General features: G+C 54.4%; 2 protein-coding genes across 3 annotated transcripts in view; both read left to right on the plus strand.

Annotated features, from left to right (window-relative positions):
* The window catches only part of GDPD5 (glycerophosphodiester phosphodiesterase domain containing 5), an 88522-nt gene extending 82670 nt beyond the window's left edge, over positions 1-5852 (plus strand). For both annotated transcript variants that reach the window (XM_013969769.2, XM_005689989.3), the window contains 2 exons: positions 1312-1424; positions 4219-5852. In XM_013969769.2, coding sequence (XP_013825223.1) covers positions 1312-1424; positions 4219-4367 — 262 coding nt within the window. In that variant the 3' untranslated portion in view covers positions 4368-5852. The remainder of the gene's footprint in view (positions 1-1311; positions 1425-4218) is intronic.
* Positions 10785-17380, plus strand: KLHL35 (kelch like family member 35). The gene is made up of 6 exons (XM_018058961.1): positions 10785-11656; positions 12615-12799; positions 13477-13595; positions 14465-14653; positions 15897-16085; positions 17012-17380. Exons 1-6 carry the CDS (start codon positions 10785-10787, stop codon positions 17198-17200), a joined length of 1743 nt encoding a protein of 580 aa, XP_017914450.1. The 3' UTR covers positions 17201-17380.

Raw genomic sequence — 18651 nt, forward strand, 5'->3', positions numbered from 1 at the left:
TGATTGTCTTCCTGGGGGTCAGGCGAGGCCTGATGGAGGAGAGGACCCTCGGGGAGCAGATCATTTCCCCGTGGGCCTCATTTTTCCCTTCATTCACTCAACACTCCTTATAGCACCCACCACACAGCAGGCATGGGGGTTGGTGCCAGGCACACAGTGATAAATGAGACCCTGCTGCTGTTCTTGAGCGCGTGTAGGGCGGCCAGCCTGGCCAGAGCACAGACTGCCTTCCCCTCTGCCTCCTGCTTTCCCCATGTCTGTCTGCTCTCTTCACCCACCTGTCTGCCTGTCCATCTGTCTGTCCATTTCTGCTGTGCTGATCCCATCTGGAAACAATTGATTTCTCGTGGAATCTGGGCTCCGTCCACCCACTCCAACAGGGCTTAGGGCCCCAGGGGAGTTGGGTTTTGTTTCCAAGCTGATCCCCCGCTTCCCTGAGTGTGGGTGGGGGTCCAGTGAGTCCTTCTCTCTTAGATTGCAGGAAGAATCTCTGTTCGGAGGCCAGGGATTTGGGGCTAGTTCAGAGGAACTGTAACAATCAAAACTGTGCTCTGGGCCGGACCAAAGAAACAGTTCTCCTGGCTCCACCTGGTCCCTGCACACCCCATGCAGCCCCACCTCAACCCATTCAATTAATTTTGCTCCCACCTTGCCCCAGCCGTTAGAGGGATAACACTCCAGCCTGCCCCTTCCTGTTAGGGGATATGCACCCCCACTCTTCCAGGGCTGTAAGAATGGAGCAGCAGCAGGCCCCACCCCAAGTCACTCCAGCACCCTTGCCTTGATCCCCCTTGAAGACAAGATCCCCGCTGTCTCCCCTCTCCTCCTTCCTTTCCTTCACTTCCTCTCTGGGGTTCCTCACTGGCTTCACTCAGCCTGGTCCTGATGGTGGAGCTATAGGTGACATTAGCTGGGATTCCCCAGGATTGGTTTGTACCCCAGGGCAGGTCATCAGTCATGCCTCTTAAGCCTGCACCCCCCAAATCTGTCCTATCCAAAGAGAGCCAGGTGTATAACTGGGGGCACCTGAGACATAACTAACCAACCCCTAAGCATCCTCCTGGGCAAGGGGAGCGGATGTAGGGTTCTGGAGGTAAGAGGGCTGGAGAGCCATGGCTGAGAGTTGGTGGACTCTGATCAGGCCCCAGCTCTGCCCTTCTCGGGGCTTCAGATTCCCCACAGATTCTATACAGTCAGACAAGATTCCTGCTGGTCTCTCGGGCCAGTTCCAGAGAGTCTGTGGAAGTGGGCATGATCCCTGCTCCAAGGAAGGGTGGGAAGGACCTGATGCCCACGGGGCCGTCTCTGCAGGTGGCGCCTGGGTGGCATCCGGAGCTACAACCCCGAGCAGATCATGCTGAGTGCCGCAGTGCGCCGGACCAGCCGGGACGTCAGCATCATGAAGGAGAAGCTCATCTTCTCAGGTGTGCAACTCCACAGACAGGTTGAGACAGGCTCTGGGCTCTGTTCTCTGCACCCTGCAGGTTCACACGGGTGTGTGTACACATATTTCACATGCAGCATGTACAGACAGGCACATGGCACAGACATACGTATACCCAACTGGCTTCATGTCACAATGACACGGAAGCACACACACACACACACACACACACGTCACAATGACACGGAAGCACACATACACACACACACACACACACACACACACACACACCCCTCCACCTGTAGCCATCAGCTCCAGGTCCTGTGGCTCAGTGTCAGCCCCAGGGGTGGTGGGCTAGGGTGACATGCTGGGGTTGGGGGAGGAGTCTGCTTTGAAGGTCCATCCTGCCATATGCCTGGTTCATACAGGAACCCCACAAATGTTGATTTCCCCCCCTGCTTGCTGCCTGTTGACATTCCCAGACTGAAGGAGGAAGCAGCTGTACAAACAAATACATGGAGAATTAGATATAACAGATGGGGATGCAAGGAGGAGAGGGGTTCAGCACTCCCTGGGACAGTGAGGAAGGTTTCAGGCCCACTTTGTGAGGAGTGATGTCATTGAAATGGAAAGGAATGATAGGAGGGGCCTGGCTGATGGGTTTGAGGTGAGGACTGCGCAAGCAGAGGGAAGGAAGGGCACTCCAGGCAGGAACAGCATGTGTTCAGAGGCAGCAAGGAAGGCCTACTTGCTGGGCACCAAGAACTCCAGGTCACTCCGCAAGGGAGTGCCTCTGGCTGGTTCACCCCAAGGTGGCACTGGGGAGGCAGTTGGGCCTGAGTGTGTGGTCAGGAGCTTGGGCTTTGTTCTGGAAGCAGAGGAGGGTCACAGATAGGTTTGCCTTTGTTACAGTAGGGCTGTAACAAAGTACCACGCGCTTAAAACAGAGATGGCTTAAAGGTGGCTTAAAAACAGAGATGTATCGTCTCACAGTTGGGAATGCTGAGCCCACGATCAAGGTGTCAACAGGGCTGTGAGGGAAAAATCTGGTCCTGGCCTCTCCCCTTGCCTCGCAAATGCATCTCTGTGTTTGAAGCTCTCCTTTGCAAGGACACCAGTCTGCTCTAACGACATCACCTTAACTAATTACATCTGCTGTGACCTTATTACCAAAGAGGGTCACATGCGGAGTGTAGGAATATAGGAATTTGAGGGGAACACAATTCAACCTCTTTTTGGGGGGTGGGCACACCACACAGCTTATGGGATCTTAGTTCCCTGACCAGGAATTGAACCCATGCCCCCCCTGCAGTGGAAGCGCGGAGACCTAACCACTGGACTGCCAGAGAGGTCCCCACAATTCAATCCCTAACAAGTGTGGAGGGTGGTAGGTTAGAACGGGAAGCTGAAAGCAAGGAAACCAATAATTCAGATGGGAATCGTGGGCATGGAAATGGGAGAGGAGAGATCTGGGAGGTATTTACAAGCCAGGTGGCCCTGGATTCAAAGCCCAGCTTATGCCCCTCGCTGTGTGAACAAGAATGTGTTACCTAACCTACCTCAGCCTCAGACATCTCATCTGTAAAATGGGCGAGGTTTCCCTCACAGAGTACTTGTGAGGGTTAGTGCCATGCCTGGCCCAGAGGGGTGCTTGGTAAATGCTGCCTGAATGAACCTGGACCCAGAGTGGGTGGTTGTGGTTTTAGGGGGGGCTGGCTCCAATGACTGTGTGAACGTCCACTCATTCAGTCACTCCATTCACCCTTCTTTCAAGGCGTTGGCAGGCACTGCTCCGGGTGCTAAGGATATGCAGATTCTTGCCTCTGGGGTGCTCGACTCCTCCTACCCTCACTCAAAACCCTCCTCCTGGGAGCCTTCCCTGAGCACCAGAGCTGGGTTGGAGGGCCTACCCTAGTGTTCCACAGCTCTCTGGCAACACTGAGGAGCTCCTGGAAGGAGGAGCCAGAACAGGCGTCTGGGATCCTCAGGCTCCTGCGCTGTACCTGACTCAGAGAAGCCAGAAGGGGTGGGTAGAATGAATGGAAGGCAGGCCAGCACTTAGGCCTGTCAGATCCTGCACCCCACCCCTCACCTTTCCTGCAGTGCCAAAGGCCATTCACTTAGCATCTTCTGGGTGCTGGCCCTGAGGAATCAACCACAGGTCTTACCCTCTGCCCATTCCTGGTTGAGAAGTCCTCTCTAGGGACCGTCAGCCCCACCCAGGCACCTGGAGTCCCCTTGGGGAGGCTTCGCTGCCCTCAGCAGACCTTTTCTGAGGCTCTGCTGAGCATCCAGCACTGCACCAGGCACTGGGAACACTGATGCCCAGGCCTCATCCGTGTCCTTGAAGTGCTCCGGCTGAAGGGGGTCACAGATGGTGATGGAGCAGGGGGAGCAGCAGGGGGCAGGGTGAGGAGGCCCCCTCCCAGCCTGGGGGCAGTAACAGAAATGAGAAGAATTTAGCCAGATTTTAAGAAAAGGAGGTGATGTTGGGGGGTCGTGCCCAGGAGACAGGCCAATATGTGCAAAGCCCCAGGGAGAGTAAACACGCGGGTGCCACGCTCAGGAGGGTGCAGGTAGTTTTCTGTGGCTTGAGGGTAGAGTTCCAGGGGAGAGGAGAATGAGGCGCAACCAGAGTGTTTGCAGAGACTGAGAAGGGCCTTGAATGCCAGACTCACACACCAGTACCACACCTGAAACCTGAGGTTGCATCAGCCTCCAAATGCCTGCTCGGGAGTTGCTACAGGCCACGCCTCCCCACCGCATCTGCCAGCCCTCCTTATGTGCCCTCTCTCCTCCCTGCACTCACATCTTGCCTCCCTGTGGCCCAACAGAGATCAGCGATGGCATGGAGGTCTCCGATGAGCTCTCCGTATGTTCGGACAACAGTTACGACACATATGCCGACAGCGCCACCGCCCCGGTGGCCCCTCGGGGGAGCGGCAGCCGTGCCAAGACCCTCACAGACCGGAGTGGGCGTTAGCCGAAGACCAGTCTGTCCAGCTGTACCTCGTGTGGAGACAAGAGAAGCGCACAGAGCTGGCAGGAGCATGCTCGGGGCGCTGACTCCACAGCCTCCTCATAGGCTCCGGCCCCTTGTCAGCCACGGCCTCTCTTGGAGGGGCTCCCCTCTAGCCTCTCAGATGCCCCTGCAGGCCTGGGGCTCCGTTTTCTGGGAAGTTTGGGGCCCGGGGCCCGGGGCCTGGTCCACTCCCTGAGGCCCTCCTTGGCATCCTTACCTGGACGCTTTGGGGGGTCACTGGGCTGTGCCATGCCCGCTGCAGCAGCAGAGGACGTGGCGCCCGCGTGTGCCCATGTGTGTCTGTTCTCCTGTCCGTGCTGTGAGGAAACCGCCTTCTCGGTGATTCTCCTGCCTCAAGGGGCTGGGCTGGGCCTCTGCCCCAGCACCTCCGCTCTTCCGTCAGTCTCAAAGCACAAGGAAGCTCGGCCCAGGAGGAATGCCTGCTCCAGTGGTGGGGACACTTGTCCTCCCCACCCAGCCTCCCGCTGATGCTGGCCATGTCCCCCAGGAGCCGCTGGAGATGGCAAGAGCAGGCTCAGGGCTGCTGGATCCACACCCAGGAGATCCACAGACTGACATGACCTCAGGTTCCCACGTCAGTGGCCAAGAGCAGGGGCCACCTGGGAAAAGTGTTCAGGCATGGTTGATGGTGGGTGTATGACCAAGGAGGCCTGCAGTGGAGGGAGCCTGAGGGGCCTTGGGCAGGATGATTAAAGCTGCCATCTTGACACGTCTCATCTCTGAATTATCAGTGGGAGGGTGGGGACAGAGCCTGCAGGGTTTGGGATTCAGGTCCCATGACTGAGGAAGAGCCATTCTCGGGAGTGAATGGGAGAGAGGCAGAGTGGTGGGCCCCTTCCCCGCCTCACGTGGCACTTGGGCTTGCTTCCTTAAGAGTCCTGGGTTCGGGGGGGCCAGTGTCCCCATCCTGTGGTGGGGGAGACAGTCTTGGAGAGGCAAAGTGACCATCCCTGGCCACATAGCTTAGTACAGCAGAGCTAGGACCCCACCCTGGCTGTGGACCTTCCATAACCAGCTGGGAACGGCAAGGCAGAGGGGGCGGGCTCCTGGGCCCACTGTAGGACTGGCCAGTGGGACTAGCAGTCACATGAAGGGTTTCTGAGCTCCTGGCCTATGGAGGAACAGGCCCTTAATCAGGAGATGCCTCTCCCTGATGGCAGAGGTTTGGCTTTGACTGAAGAAGCCCACTCCCATTCCTGGCACAGGGGGGCACCTGGGCTGAAAGCCAAAATACAGCCCCTGGGATCACAGATGTCCTTGTCTTTCAGTCCTTGGACCCCTGCTCCCTGCCCGCCCTGGGAAGATGTCTGTAACTCCCATATTTGTCCTAAGAGTCTGCATGGTCTTGGGTGTGTCCTAAGGGGGAACGGGGAGGCTGAACCTCAGTTCCAGCCTGCATTAAATAAACATGGTGCTTCGTGGGAACCAAGGGCTATGTCTCTTCTCCAAATGGGGGCCTGCTGAATAAAATTCTTGGGCTCTGGAGGCTTCATTCAGAAAAAGAAAAGAAAAATCCCTCCCAATGTTGGAAACCAGACTGGGCCCCCACACTAACCTCTAGGACCGTCCCTCTGGAAACTGTCGGGGGACTCTCCCTCCTTTCCCCTTTTCAAACATCTGCCAAGTGCTCCCTTCCTGGGGCAGAGGTCAGCTCCAGCTTTCCCTGGGCATGAGGAAGTGTGAGTGAAAACCTGGACTGTCTGGGTCAGCAGTGGGGCACACTGCCCTACCCAAACACCCCAGTAACCTCCTCTCCAGTGTCTGGCAGGCCTGCCCAGGAAAGTGGAATCAGTCTTTCATGCCAGCCCCTCCCTGTCCAGTCAGTGCCCCTAGGTCCACTGGGCAGCATGTTCCAGGCTCCTGGCCACAGCTGGGCAACTTGAGTTAACCTAGAGCCTGCAGGAGCAGGGAGAAGGGCCTGGGAGTGCTGAGTGGAACAGCCAGTCAGCAGCCCACTCTCACCAGGGCCCTACACTGGACCCCTGCACCCCCCAACACAGAGGCAGTCTGGCTGCCTCCCCTCACCCCAAACAACGGGAAGATGGAGGCCGTCCCCCCTCTAGGCAGATGGCTGGGCCCCTCTCCACCCTCAGCTGAGCCTGTGCTCAACCCTGGCTCCTGTCCCTTGACCTGGGGGGTTACTGGGAAGCCCATCTTCCCAGTGCCCTCTTCGTAACCTCCCCCTGTCTGTGGAGGACAGCCTGACTGCCCTTCACAGGGAAACAGGAGACAGGGCCCCTCCCTCCAGCCATCTCCACAGACCCACTCCTCTCTTGCTACCTTGGACCTTACTGGGTGAGGCTTGTCCAGGCTGAGCCTACCCACACCCTCCAGTGCCCTCTCTGGACCCTCTGTCCCCAGTAAAATGGTGCCTGAATCTCTCACATCCTTTAACATAGAGCTATGTACAATCCTTTCTTAGGGGGAAGCAGGATACACCATTCCCTGGAGCAGAGTCCGTGGAACAGACTCCCCCAGGCCTCAGGGCACATGCTTAGCCATTGACCCCTCCCATTACAATTCCTTCCACTAACTCAAGCCAGCCTGAGCGTTGCTGGGGCGGCGGGTTCCAACAGGATCCCAGTTTCACCCACTCCACTCCACATGGCACATGGCTTTCACAAACCCCTCTTGATTTCACAGCACCCTGGTAAGACGAAGCCAGAACCACAACTAGACTACCAATCCTGCTGAAATGAAGAACCAAGGCTAAGGGTTGGGCAGTTATCCGCCTGGAGCTGCATGCAGAATCCCGGCAGAGCCAGGGCCAGGTCCCAGGTGTCCTGCCCCATCCAGGTTCTTGTCCAGGCAACCTCCCCAGAGTCTGCTGCCCTCTTCCATGAAGGCAAACCCCCCTTGCCTGCCCCAAAGACACCAGGCCCAATGGCCCTGCATAGAGGCAGCAAATGATCAGACACCAACCCAGGGCGCCACCTCTCTCTGGCTCCAGGACTCCAGGCCGGCCCAGAGCTGCCTTGTTCTCTCCCCCACACCCACCACGCCTGCCTGACTGTACTCCAAGGGTGGGTACACTGTTGAGTGAAAGCCATCTCAGCTCATACCATACCACAGAGCCAGGGACCATACGCTGTCCACACACACAGTCCATGAGACACAGCCCCCTGTTGTATGCAGACAGACCCCTGTCACAGAGATGAACAATCACACAGAGATGCAGACAAAGACAGGGACATGCAATGCCTGTAACCAGATACACAAAGTCCCACAATGACATGTCTGCTGTAAAGCAGGAACACAGACACTGCACAGTCACAGAGGCAGGAGGAAAACCTAGACCTCTAAGCTGCGCAGGTGCATTCTTAGTCACATCTGCCCCAATGCCACACGGTCACCACATCCCCATGCACTCCCACACACACATACAAGTACCCTGGAACACCTGCACGCACACACACACCCTCACATCCACGTATCACTCAAGGGCACAACCAGCGCCAGATCACCCCCAATCTGGGCACATGGATCCCAGAGTTGCACAGTCAATCCTACACCTACTCCCAGCTCCTCCCTTCTCCCCCTCCCAGGGCTGGTCCAAGAGCAGAACAAAAGCCCAGTGTCCCCTCCTCCCCTTCCCCCTTAACTCTCCCCTCCCCCCCACTCCCCCCCCACCGACCAGCGTCCATCCCCTTTGTCCTCCTGCAGCTGAGCCTGAGCGGGAGTCCAGGCAGAGTGGCAGGGACATTGCACCCAGGCTGCCAGGGGTGCAGGCGGCAGGACAAATAGGAGTGGTCAGTGCAGGAGCAGCAGCTGCAGAGTGCCCAGGAGAGGTCATGGCCAGGTAAGTGCCAGGTACAGCTGGGGACTTAGGCAGCAGCGCTGCCCTGGCTGTGTGGTGTCTACAAGTCTGAGTGTGTGTGTGTAGGTGTGGGTGTGAGTGTGAAAAAGAGGGTGACATGTCAATTTCTAGGGGCTGGGTACCTCAGTCTGTGTCAGGACCCTCAGTTTGAGGTACCTAGAATCTTAGCTGGGATGAGAGAAAACTGAATCAAGCCCTGCCCAGGGAACCCTACCTTTCATGTTCCAGTGGGGCATTCTTCAGCCCCCAGACGGGAAATCCCTAGGGTGGAAACTCGGTCTGATGTGTCAGTGTGTTCTAAGTGCCAGTGCCGTAAACAGTAGGAGAATGAATGAAAAAACACTGCTGCACTTCCCCCAGGGGGACTCCCTCCCTCTCCCCTTGTGCCAGGACGTCTCTGCAGAGAGAAGTCCTTCCTGACGCTGATGAGATCTGCCTTCTTGGATCTTAGCTCAGAGTGTGGCTGCCTTCTCAACCAGTGGAGAACAGAATGAGGGCAGCGTGCTCCCATGACCCCTCCCAGCTCCTGCCAGTGTCCCGGGCTGCTCCTGAGACATGCCCCCACTTTGGCAAGTGTGGCTGAGCCACGGGGCATGCAGAGTGCGTTCAGGGCTCAGCCCCTCTACTTGGACAAAGTAGTTAACTTGCTGGGACCCTGCCCACCATGGAGCTCATTTCCTTTGATGCTAAGACAGGGGATCCACTAGCAAGGATGGCCCAGGCATAAACAGTGAAAGCCAGACTGACTACTAAGCAAGCTCTGACTCCCAGGGCAAAGCAGGCTCAGAGGAGGCATGGCAGCTGGGATCAGGAGAATGGAGGGAAGGACAAGGAGCAGAGAGCAGACGTCTGCTCCCCTAGAGTAAGTGGCCACATAAAGGAGTGAGCCCCCTGTCCCCGGAGGTATGGAAGCAGAGGCTGCATGTTCATAATGGCCAAATTATAAGCAATTCGTTACAGCCCTTCAGGCTACAGAATGCTTTCACAGACACCCCTCCTTTGACCCTCACAGCAACCTCTGAAGGGCAGGTTCTATCTATGTGACTGCTTCCTCATGACAAACTTAAAAAAGAAAAGGAAGAGTCTGAAGAAACTTCAGGTTTTTGAGGATCAAATGAAATTATGTACATAAAAGCAACTAACATATGTGATATGCTCCCTTCCTCCCGGGTAAAAGTATGTAAGGAAACATTTGTTCAGTTGGTACTATAAACCTAGCACTTCTCATACATTCCATTTAACTGTCACCAGGTCACAACCACTGCACAAGGGAGGCATTTATGACCCTGTTTCACATGAGGAAACTAAAGGGGAGGTGTTGCACAGGTCACACAGCAAGCGAGTCAGTGGCAGAGGCAGGATCGGCACCTGGATTAGTCCTTAGAGCCAGTGTTCCCACCACCCGCCACGGGGCTTCCTAGAGAACAGAGAACTTACCAGAAAGAGGGTCAACTTCCCTCCCAGGCTGGGCTCTTAACCTCATGCCTTCTTTCCCTCTGGGTCTTTGCACAGGCTGTTCCCTCAGCTGGAGACTTCCTCCCTCCCACTCCTTTTCCTTCACCTGGCTAATTCTATCTCTTCTTCTGTCTCTTCTCAAGGATGCCTTCCCTGACTCCCCTCCAACTGGGTGCAGTGCCCCTTCTTAGATCCCCTAATGCTCTGTATTTCCTCAGGGGATCCCACCTCAATGGAAGCTCCAGGAGGGCGGGGACAATCTTGTTCACTGCCTTTCACAGAATAAACACCAGCTCAATATATTCACTCGACCTTGAGCAGGCACTAACTGAGCACCCACTATGGGCCAGATCCTGTACTCTTGGGGGAGGGGCAGATATTAACTAGAATAATCAGCGTGTGGTTAATGGGGAGCACCTACAGAGATCCCTAGGCGAGCAGATGGGATGAGGAGACGGGGTTAGCGCCTACTTCCCCCAAACATACTGGATCTTTGTGAGGTCACCAGAATTCCTTGACCAAAGGCTGCAGCTCCTGTCAGAGGGCTCTCATACAGGTATTTTGTATAGTTTCCAATAACCTCCCAGCCCTCTGCCTTTAGACCTTGGGAGGTAAAGTCTCCCGGCTGTTGGTAGCCACGCGGCATTGCTTTATCCTTTGTAGGAGTCCCAAAGCACGGCCTATGCTTTTGCAAATCCTTCCTTTATTAGAGTCTTCTTAAATTACCCGTTAAAAGTATGCCATCTGTCTCCCGCTGAGACTGACAGGGAAAAGCTTAGCGAGCCTGAAGCACAGGAAGAGCAATATGGCTGAAGTGGGTAAGTGGGGTTGGAGATGGTACAACTACGGGTCTAGCCTGTTGGGTAGGCAGGGACCAGCTCTTTGAGGCCATTTGGAATCTCGATGGGTATATGGAAGGGAGTGCGGTTGCATGAATGGGGGGGAACACATGTTAAGATCGTGTGCACCTGCCTGGGTAAACTAGTGAACTAAAGCAGGAATGATGGAAGAGGGGCCTCTTGTCCTCTAGCAGGGCCCCAGCCGGGTGGATTTGCCGACGCTGTCTGTGTTTTTTGGCCGGCAGGATGCTGAACGGCCCGGTGTTGGAGGAGTCGGAGTGGGGCTCCGAGGCGCCATGCGCGGGGTCCTGCCACGCGCAGCGTGTCCTGCAGACCCTGAACGCGTACCGGCGGAGCGGCATCCTCACCGACGTGGTGCTGCGAGCCGGCGGCCGCGACTTCCCGTGCCACCGCGCGGCGCTTAGCGCGGGCAGTGCCTACTTCCGCAGCTTGTTCGCGGCCGGGCGGCCAGAGCGTGGTCTGGCCGTGGTGCCCGTGGTGCCCGAGGCGCCAGGCCCCGCCGGGACAGCGGTGGCGACGGCCCTGGCCGTAGTGCTCGACTACGTGTACTGCGCGGGCGTGCGGTTGCGCGCCGAGGACGAGGCGGCCGCGGTGCTGGCGCTGGCTGAGCGGCTGGGCGTGGCGGGCCTGCGTGAGGCCTGCGCGCGCTTCCTCGAGGGTCGCCTGCGCGCCGCTAACAGCCTGGCGCTGCGCCGCGTGGCCGCCGCCTTCTCCCTCGCCTCTCTGGCTGAGCGCTGCGGCCGCGTGCTGCGCCAGGCGTTCGCCGAAGTGGCGCGCCACGCTGACTTCCTGGAGCTGACGCCTGACGAGGTGGCAGCGCTGCTGGCAGACCCGGCGCTGGGCGTGGCGCATGAGGAGGCCGTGTTCGAGGCGGCCATGCGCTGGGTGCGCCACGACGCGCCGGCCCGCCGCGGCCAGCTGCGGCGCCTGCTGGAGCACGTGCGACTGCCCCTTCTGGCGCCCGCCTACTTCCTGGAGAAAGTGGAGGCCGATGAGTTGCTGCAGGCCTGCAGCGAGTGCCGCCCGCTGCTTCTAGAGGCCCGCGCCTGTTTCATCCTGGGCCGCGAGTCTAGCGCACTTCGAGCCCGACCGCGGAGGTATGCCTCCCGCCTTGCCTTACTCAGGCATTCTTCAGCCGCTCGCACAATCCTCCACCGTCCTTTAATCCTATCACTTGATCATGCCTCTTGAATGAGATTGTCATACACTCAACAGACATTTCATAGGCTTGATTCTGGGTCCTTGAAAAATTCTCATGTACAAACTGTCCCGTGTAGTCTCCGGAGTGATTTGGAGACACCCTTTAACCTCAGGGAGGCGGTCTAGTAAGGGGTTAAAATAGGCTGGGGAAAAATGAAAGAGGCATACTCCCACCCCTGGAACATCAGACCAAAGACTTTGGGTGGAGTAGTCAGGATGGTCTGTTGCTCTCGAAGGAATAAGGAACAGTCTGTCTTAGTCATCAATGTATCTCCCAACAGTAAGCTCAGGGCCTGGAACAAGAGTACAAGATGTTAAGTATTTGTCAAAGGAATTAGGTAGGAACTGGCTAAAGGGTTTAATAATTCTGGTGGAGTCAGAAGTCTGAGGGGTCAATGGGAGGAGAGAATGCTTTGCTAAAAGGGTGTGTACCTTGGTTCAATGGATTCCGTGATTAGGGGATGGGTTTAGGAGATGGTATGGTTATAGGAGGAGGGACATGGCAAAATTACTCCCCGATGGAGGTCAAGAGAATGGGCTTGAATTCTAGCTCTGTTACTTTCAGCTATATAACCTTTGGAAAGCCAAAGTCGATTAAACAAGATAACTGTTCTAAGTAAGGGTGAGGGCTTTGTAAGCATTCTTTTCCTGTAACTTAGAGATCAGCAACATGGGGTCAGGAGTAATGATCCTCTTCCCCTCAATAGCCAGAGGGGAGGTTGAAAGTGGTAGAGTCCAACATGGGGAGGATGGGGAGCAGAAGGGGAGCAGGACCACATAGTGCAGTCGATGAGAGGGTGAAAAGGCTGAAACTTGGGTGTAGCTTAACCAGCATTGGGTTTGTCCCCCTGCCAGATTCATGGACCTAGCTGAAATGATCGTGGTCATCGGTGGTTGTGACCGAAAGGGGCTCCTGAAGCTGCCCTTCACCGACGCCTACCATCCAGACAGCCGGCGCTGGACCCCGCTGCCCAGCTTGCCCGGCTATGCTCGCTCAGAGTTCGCAACGTGTACTCTCCGCAATGACATCTATGTTTCTGGTGAGGGTGGAGGCCATAAATGGAGTCCCACAGGATTGGCTCATCATTCCGTGCCCTCTGTTTTTCCTCCAACCAGATCCTTTTGATAACCTACAGCTGTTGATACTGTAGAGGTGGGCTTCCCTCATAGCTCAGTCGGTAAAGAATCTGCCTGCAATGCAGGAGACCTGGGTTTGATCTCTGGGTCAGGAAGATCCTCTAGAGAAGGAAATGGCGATCCACTCCAGTATTCTTGCCTGGAAAATCCCATGGACAGCGGAGCCTGGTGGGCTGCGGTCCATGGGGCCCGACTTAGTGACTAAACCACCACCACCATGCTGTAGAGGTACTGCAGAGCCAATCGCTGGTGTGACTCCACCCTTATTCAGCAGTGTTTACTTCAATTCAGATTAGTATTAACCACTTCTCTTTATCTAGCCCACCATGTGCTGTGCATTATGCTAAGCAGCTTATATTAGTCAATTCCCATGACAACACAATTTTATAGGGAGTCAACAATTTCCCTGTTGTCATGGCACAATGGCAAAGATCGATTTGATACCAGTGGACTGTGCCCTCCCTGAGATTTGGGCCCTAGAGATTCAGAGAATAAAACACAGCCCCTGCTCTCCCGGAGTGCCCTGGGGATAGGGGATAGCAAGATGGCCTGGGGACAACAGCTGCTTCTCTCCCCCTAGGAGGCCACATCAACAGCCGTGATGTGTGGATGTTCAGCTCCCATCTGCACACCTGGATCAAAGTGGCCTCGCTGCGCAGGGGCCGGTGGAGACACAAGATGGCGGTGGTGCAGGGGCAGGTAGGGGCGCCTCGCCGCTGCCACCCTGGGCCCAAGGCAGAGGTCTGCAGCCTTCTCGGGGAGGGCCCTTTAGGATCCTCTCTTTTTAAGAAGGGATCTAGGGCACCTAAAAGAAAAAGAACTTGCTCCAAGTTGCTTAATAATGGTAATGCTAATAAAAATAGCAACTACAGTACAGTCTGGTAGTCAGGAGGTCAAGGGTGTGGGCTCTGGGGTCAAAAAACCTAGGTTTGAATCTTGACTCTGCCACTTAAGACCAACCAAAAAAAAAAAAAAACCTGCCAATTATCTTTGTAAGTTACACCCCAAGTTCAGAAATGCAAATAAAATGGGTCAGTGAAGTTAGGTGGTAAACCTTTAAGAAATTACTAGCTATTTTTATAGTATTCCTATAGTAATTTTTATAGCTGTCGATAAGCATTAACTTGGTGCCAGTTACTTTGCAGATCTTATCCACATTTGGGCTTCCCTGGTGGCTCAGACGTTAAACCGTCTGCCTGCATTGCAGGAGACGTGGGTTTGATCCCCGGGTCGGGAAGATCCCCTGGAGAAGGAAATGACAACCCACTCCAGTATTCTTGCCTGGAGAATCCCATGGACGGAGGAGCCTGGTGGGCTACAGTCCATGGGGTCGCAAAGAGTCGGAAACGACTGAGCGACTTCACTTCACTATCCACATTCAATACCCATCCTAGAAACCAGTCCCCATTAGTAGAGGAAAATCTAAGGGAGGATCAGTAATGGCCGGGGCAGAGGCGGAGCCGGGAGCTGGGATGCTCCCTGGGTGGGACAGTTTCTCCACACCCAGCCTGCGGCTGTGGGGCGGAGATGCAGGCAGCCCTGACTCAAGGTGACCTCCTCATCCACAGCTGTTCGTAGTGGGCGGCTTCGATGGCCTGCGTCGACTGCACAGCGTGGAACGCTACGATCCCTTCTCCAACACCTGGGCGTCGGCGGCCCCTCTCCCCGAGGCAGTAAGCTCAGCCGCTGTGGCCCCCTGCGAGGGCCGGCTCTACGTGATCGGGGGCGCTGGGCAGGATGGCGTCAGCACCAACAAGGTGGGCCAGCAGAGCACGGGGGGAGGCCTGCTGTGTGCCCAGAGCAGAGCTACCTCTTTCATGTCTTTGTCCATTTTCTTGATTTAATCGACAGCACCGAGTCATCCTCCCCATATTTCAGGCAAGGAAATGAATTCAGAAAAAGGACTCCAAGGGCACACAGTAGGTCTGGACCTGAATGTTTGGCCTGGTGCCATATGGGTTTCAAAGATTTAAAAAATTAAGTGAGGGCAATGGTAGTTAAAATGCTCTTCCTCCATTTGAAAATATAATACACATTATTGCAAATTTAGAAAACAGAAATAGAAACCATAATCTCATCAGGTAAGGATAACTACTGCTATTAATATTTGGTACATTGCCTTCCAGGCTTCCTCTGAATTAACTTTTGCTTTTCTGTTTCAATTTTACATTCCACTAGTAAAATTTTCTATCCTGCTTTTTCTTCTTCAAAGTATAAGTACTTCCTACATGCTTAGAAACTCTTCACAGCTATCATTTCGATGTCTGTGTAATAGTCTACTGGGTGGCTGAATCATAGTCTATCAAATTCTCCATCTATCAAAAAATGTACAAATTTTGTACATTTAGGCTTCTTGTGAACAAAACATTGTGGCAGCTTCCTCCCTGCCCTGATGGCCTCACAGGAATGTGGCCCTAAGATCTAACTTTCCAAAACTCGGCCTCTCACTAAAGTTCCACTCCCACACACCTTCCTGGTGTCTTCCTGGGCTGGCTAGGGGAATGCCCTTTAGCACCTTCTTGTGCAGCGGTTCGAACATTCAGAAATTGTGGAGGGCATGAACACCTGTGGGCCTAGGAGGCCTACAGACAGCTATAGGAATGGGGGCGGCAAGACACCCCAGCTGGAAGCTTGTCACGACCTCAGCGCGCCAGAAAGGAGAAAGAGGGTTGACAGTTTGTGCAGCCAGGAATGCATCTCCACAGGGGACCTGCTCTGAGAACCCTCTACAGCGCTAATGCAGACAGTACTTCTACCCCCTGGGACACAGACCTCTTCCTGGACCTTGAAAGATGAGAAAACTTTTGACAACAGGAGTCCAGGGAGAGGGGCTAGAATGTGGAACCAGGCAGAGCACACTTGCGGGGAGGGACCCAAGCCCAGAACTGGTGGACACAGGCAAATGTGCTGAATGAGCGCCCCCAACAGAGAGAAGTGAGAGGTGTGGGCAGCGGGGCAGTTAGGGGCTGAGGCCTCACCACTGCCACTCCTGCCCCTCAGGTGCAGTGCTTTGATTCCAAGGAGGACCGGTGGAGCCTGCGGTCACCGGCTCCCTTCTCACAGCGGTGCCTTGACGCTGTCTCCCTGGAGAACACCATCTATGTGGTTGGCGGCCTTATGAGCAAAATCTTCACCTACGACCCTGGCACAGATGTCTGGGGGGAGGCAGCTGTCCTCCCCAGCCCTGTGGTGAGTGGAGGCTCCTGGGTAGAGCCCTGGCACTGGTTCCATTGAGGAGGGTACAGACTCACTTCTAAGGATCTGGATCTCAAGAGGTAGTGAGTCTGACTCCATGTTAGGTGGTTTTACATGTTCCAGTCCTTACAGTGATAATCAGCCTTGGGCTTCAAAGGTAGGAAGACTGGCCTTAGAGAGGTTGAGGCCACCAGCAAGGCCATGTGAGGCAGAACCTGGAATCCCAGCCCCGAAGTGCTGTAGCTTTGGATGGGGAGCTTGGTCTCAGTGGCCCTGCAGTCTCTCCTGCTCTGTAGGCCACTACCTGGTAGCTTCTTGTGGGAGGAGGAAGGAGGCGGAGGGGCCTTGCTAAGTTCCCTTGCCTCATTGGTGTTAGAGAAGGGAGGTGCTCGGCCCTCGGATGCTCGACCTCTGCATTCCTTGCCCCTCCTCACTGTTCTGTTTCCTCTCCAAAGCTCCTGAGAGTATCTAGGGATGTGGATGGATTGGTGGTCCTTGCCAGTTCTGATCTCCAGTAATTCTAGGAGCCGAAGATTTCTGGCTTCTCCGAGATCCAAAGATGGTGGTGGTGGTAATTACTGTTATTGGAGTGCTTACTGTAATCCAGGCACTACGTAAAATGCTTCATGTGCTTTCTCATTAAGTTAAAGGAACGTTATGAAGAAGGTACTGTTATTCTTACTTGGCAGGTGAGGAAACTGAGGCCCAGAGAGGCGAAATGACTTGTCTAAGGTCATTCATTTAGTAAAGGTCAGGCCAGAGCTTGAAGTCAGGTCCATCCAATTCCTACTTCTCTACCATCCAGACTGTCTGCTCATACTCTGTGGGTCAAGGTTTTGTTGTCTGGCCTAGCCAGTTAGGGACAGAGGGAGCCCCTGGCCGGACCACATAGCTAATTGTCTTTTTGTCTGTCCACCCAGGAGAGCTGTGGCGTGACTGTGTGTGATGGGAAAGTCCACATCCTCGGCGGGCGGGATGATCACGGGGAAAGCACCGACAGGGTCTTCACCTTTGACCCCAGCAGTGGGCAGGTGGAGGCCCAGCCGTCCCTGCAGCGCTGCACGAGCTCCCATGGCTGCGTCACCATCGTCCAGAGCCTGGGCAGGTGACGCATACTTGAGGCAGGAGGTGGGAGGGGAGGGAGAACTCAGGCTCACCACTGCTCCCTTTATGACACCTCCATGTAAACAGCATCTTAACTTACTGCCCCTTTTCTTGTAGAAATAAAACCTTCTTCAAAGGTCGAGTCTGTATTCCCGCTCAAGCCTCCTTTGCCTGGAGAAGTAATGCCCAGTATCTGCTCCCTGCTATGACTCTTTACAAAGCACTTCAGCACTGCATGTTACTTTATTTACCTTTGTAATAACAGTATGGACATTTTAAAGAATCATGAAATATTTCATGCATAAAAAGAAATATATTTTGTACAGTTTAAGAATTCTAATAAATATCTGTGTTCCCACAACCTAACTTAAGAAATAGATCATTACAGATGCCTTTGTAGGTCCCCCTATTTCCCAATCCATCCCTTCCCACGTTCCTCCCAGGCATAGTCACTATTCTTGTTTCAAATTGTGCTAAGTCACTTCTGTCGTGTCCGACCCTCTGTGACCCTATGGACTGTAGCCCACCAGGCTCCTCTGTCAATGGGATTCTCCAGACAAGAATACTGGAGTAGGTTGCCATACCCTCCATTCCAGACCTAGGGATCGAACCTGCATCTCCTATGTCTCTTGCATAAGAGATGTGGGTTCTTTACTACTAGAGCCAACTGGGAAGCCCATATTTCAGATTATCAACAGTTAAAAAAAAAAAAAAACTTTTAGTCAGCTAGTTACTAATATCTGTAAGATAAGAAGGCTCTCCCAAGGCCACATACTTAGTAGAAGGCAGAATATATAGCCCACAGATTTCATGAAGCTTCAGAATCTAAGAGGAACTTCTGGTCAGAATGCTTCTCCCTTTCTAAACCATCCTCTCCAATTTAACCACCTAGCCCTGCTAGCTCAGATGGTAAATAATCTGCCTGCAATGCAGGAGACCCAGGGTTCGATCCCTGGGCTGGGATGATTCCCTGGAGAAGGAAATGGCAGCCCATTCCAGTATTCTTGCCTGGAGAATTCCATGGACAAAGAAGCCTGGCAGGCTACAATCCATGGGGTCAGAGAGAGTCAGACATGACTGAGCAACTAACACTTTCAGTGATAGATAAAATTAAAAATCAGACAACTAAAAAGAGGCATAAGCTCATAAGTAAGCAAACATGTCTGAGGACCAGAAACAGAACTGTGAAACATAAGGCAGAAGCTCAAGCTTTTAGATTCAGACTCTGGGATAAAGGTGTTAAAAACAGATTCCAAACCCAGGCTCACTGCTATAAGCCTGGGCCAAGGTGGGGCTCCTCCATTCATGAAAGCTGAAACAAAACAAAGACAGTTGCAGAACCCTGAGCAGACTTGGGGTCAAGGCTCAGAGCAAACTGGAAGCCCAGGGTAGTGGGCACCAGTGCCACAGGCCTCTGAGACACCAATGAGTCCAGCTCTGCATCTGAACGTGCCAC

Source organism: Capra hircus, chromosome 15 (genome assembly GCF_001704415.2).
Source record: "Capra hircus breed San Clemente chromosome 15, ASM170441v1, whole genome shotgun sequence".
Lineage (NCBI taxonomy): Eukaryota > Metazoa > Chordata > Mammalia > Artiodactyla > Bovidae > Capra > Capra hircus.

Bases quoted from the DNA above. Each gene is read 5' to 3' on its own strand.
- KLHL35 (XM_018058961.1), top strand. From the start codon at position 10,785: ATGCTGAACGGCCCGGTGTTGGAGGAGTCGGAGTGGGGCTCCGAGGCG. The intron at 12,800-13,476 runs GTGAGGGTGGAG...CTCTCCCCCTAG, and splicing joins CAATGACATCTATGTTTCTG to GAGGCCACATCAACAGCCGT. The intron at 13,596-14,464 runs GTAGGGGCGCCT...CCTCATCCACAG, and splicing joins TGGCGGTGGTGCAGGGGCAG to CTGTTCGTAGTGGGCGGCTT.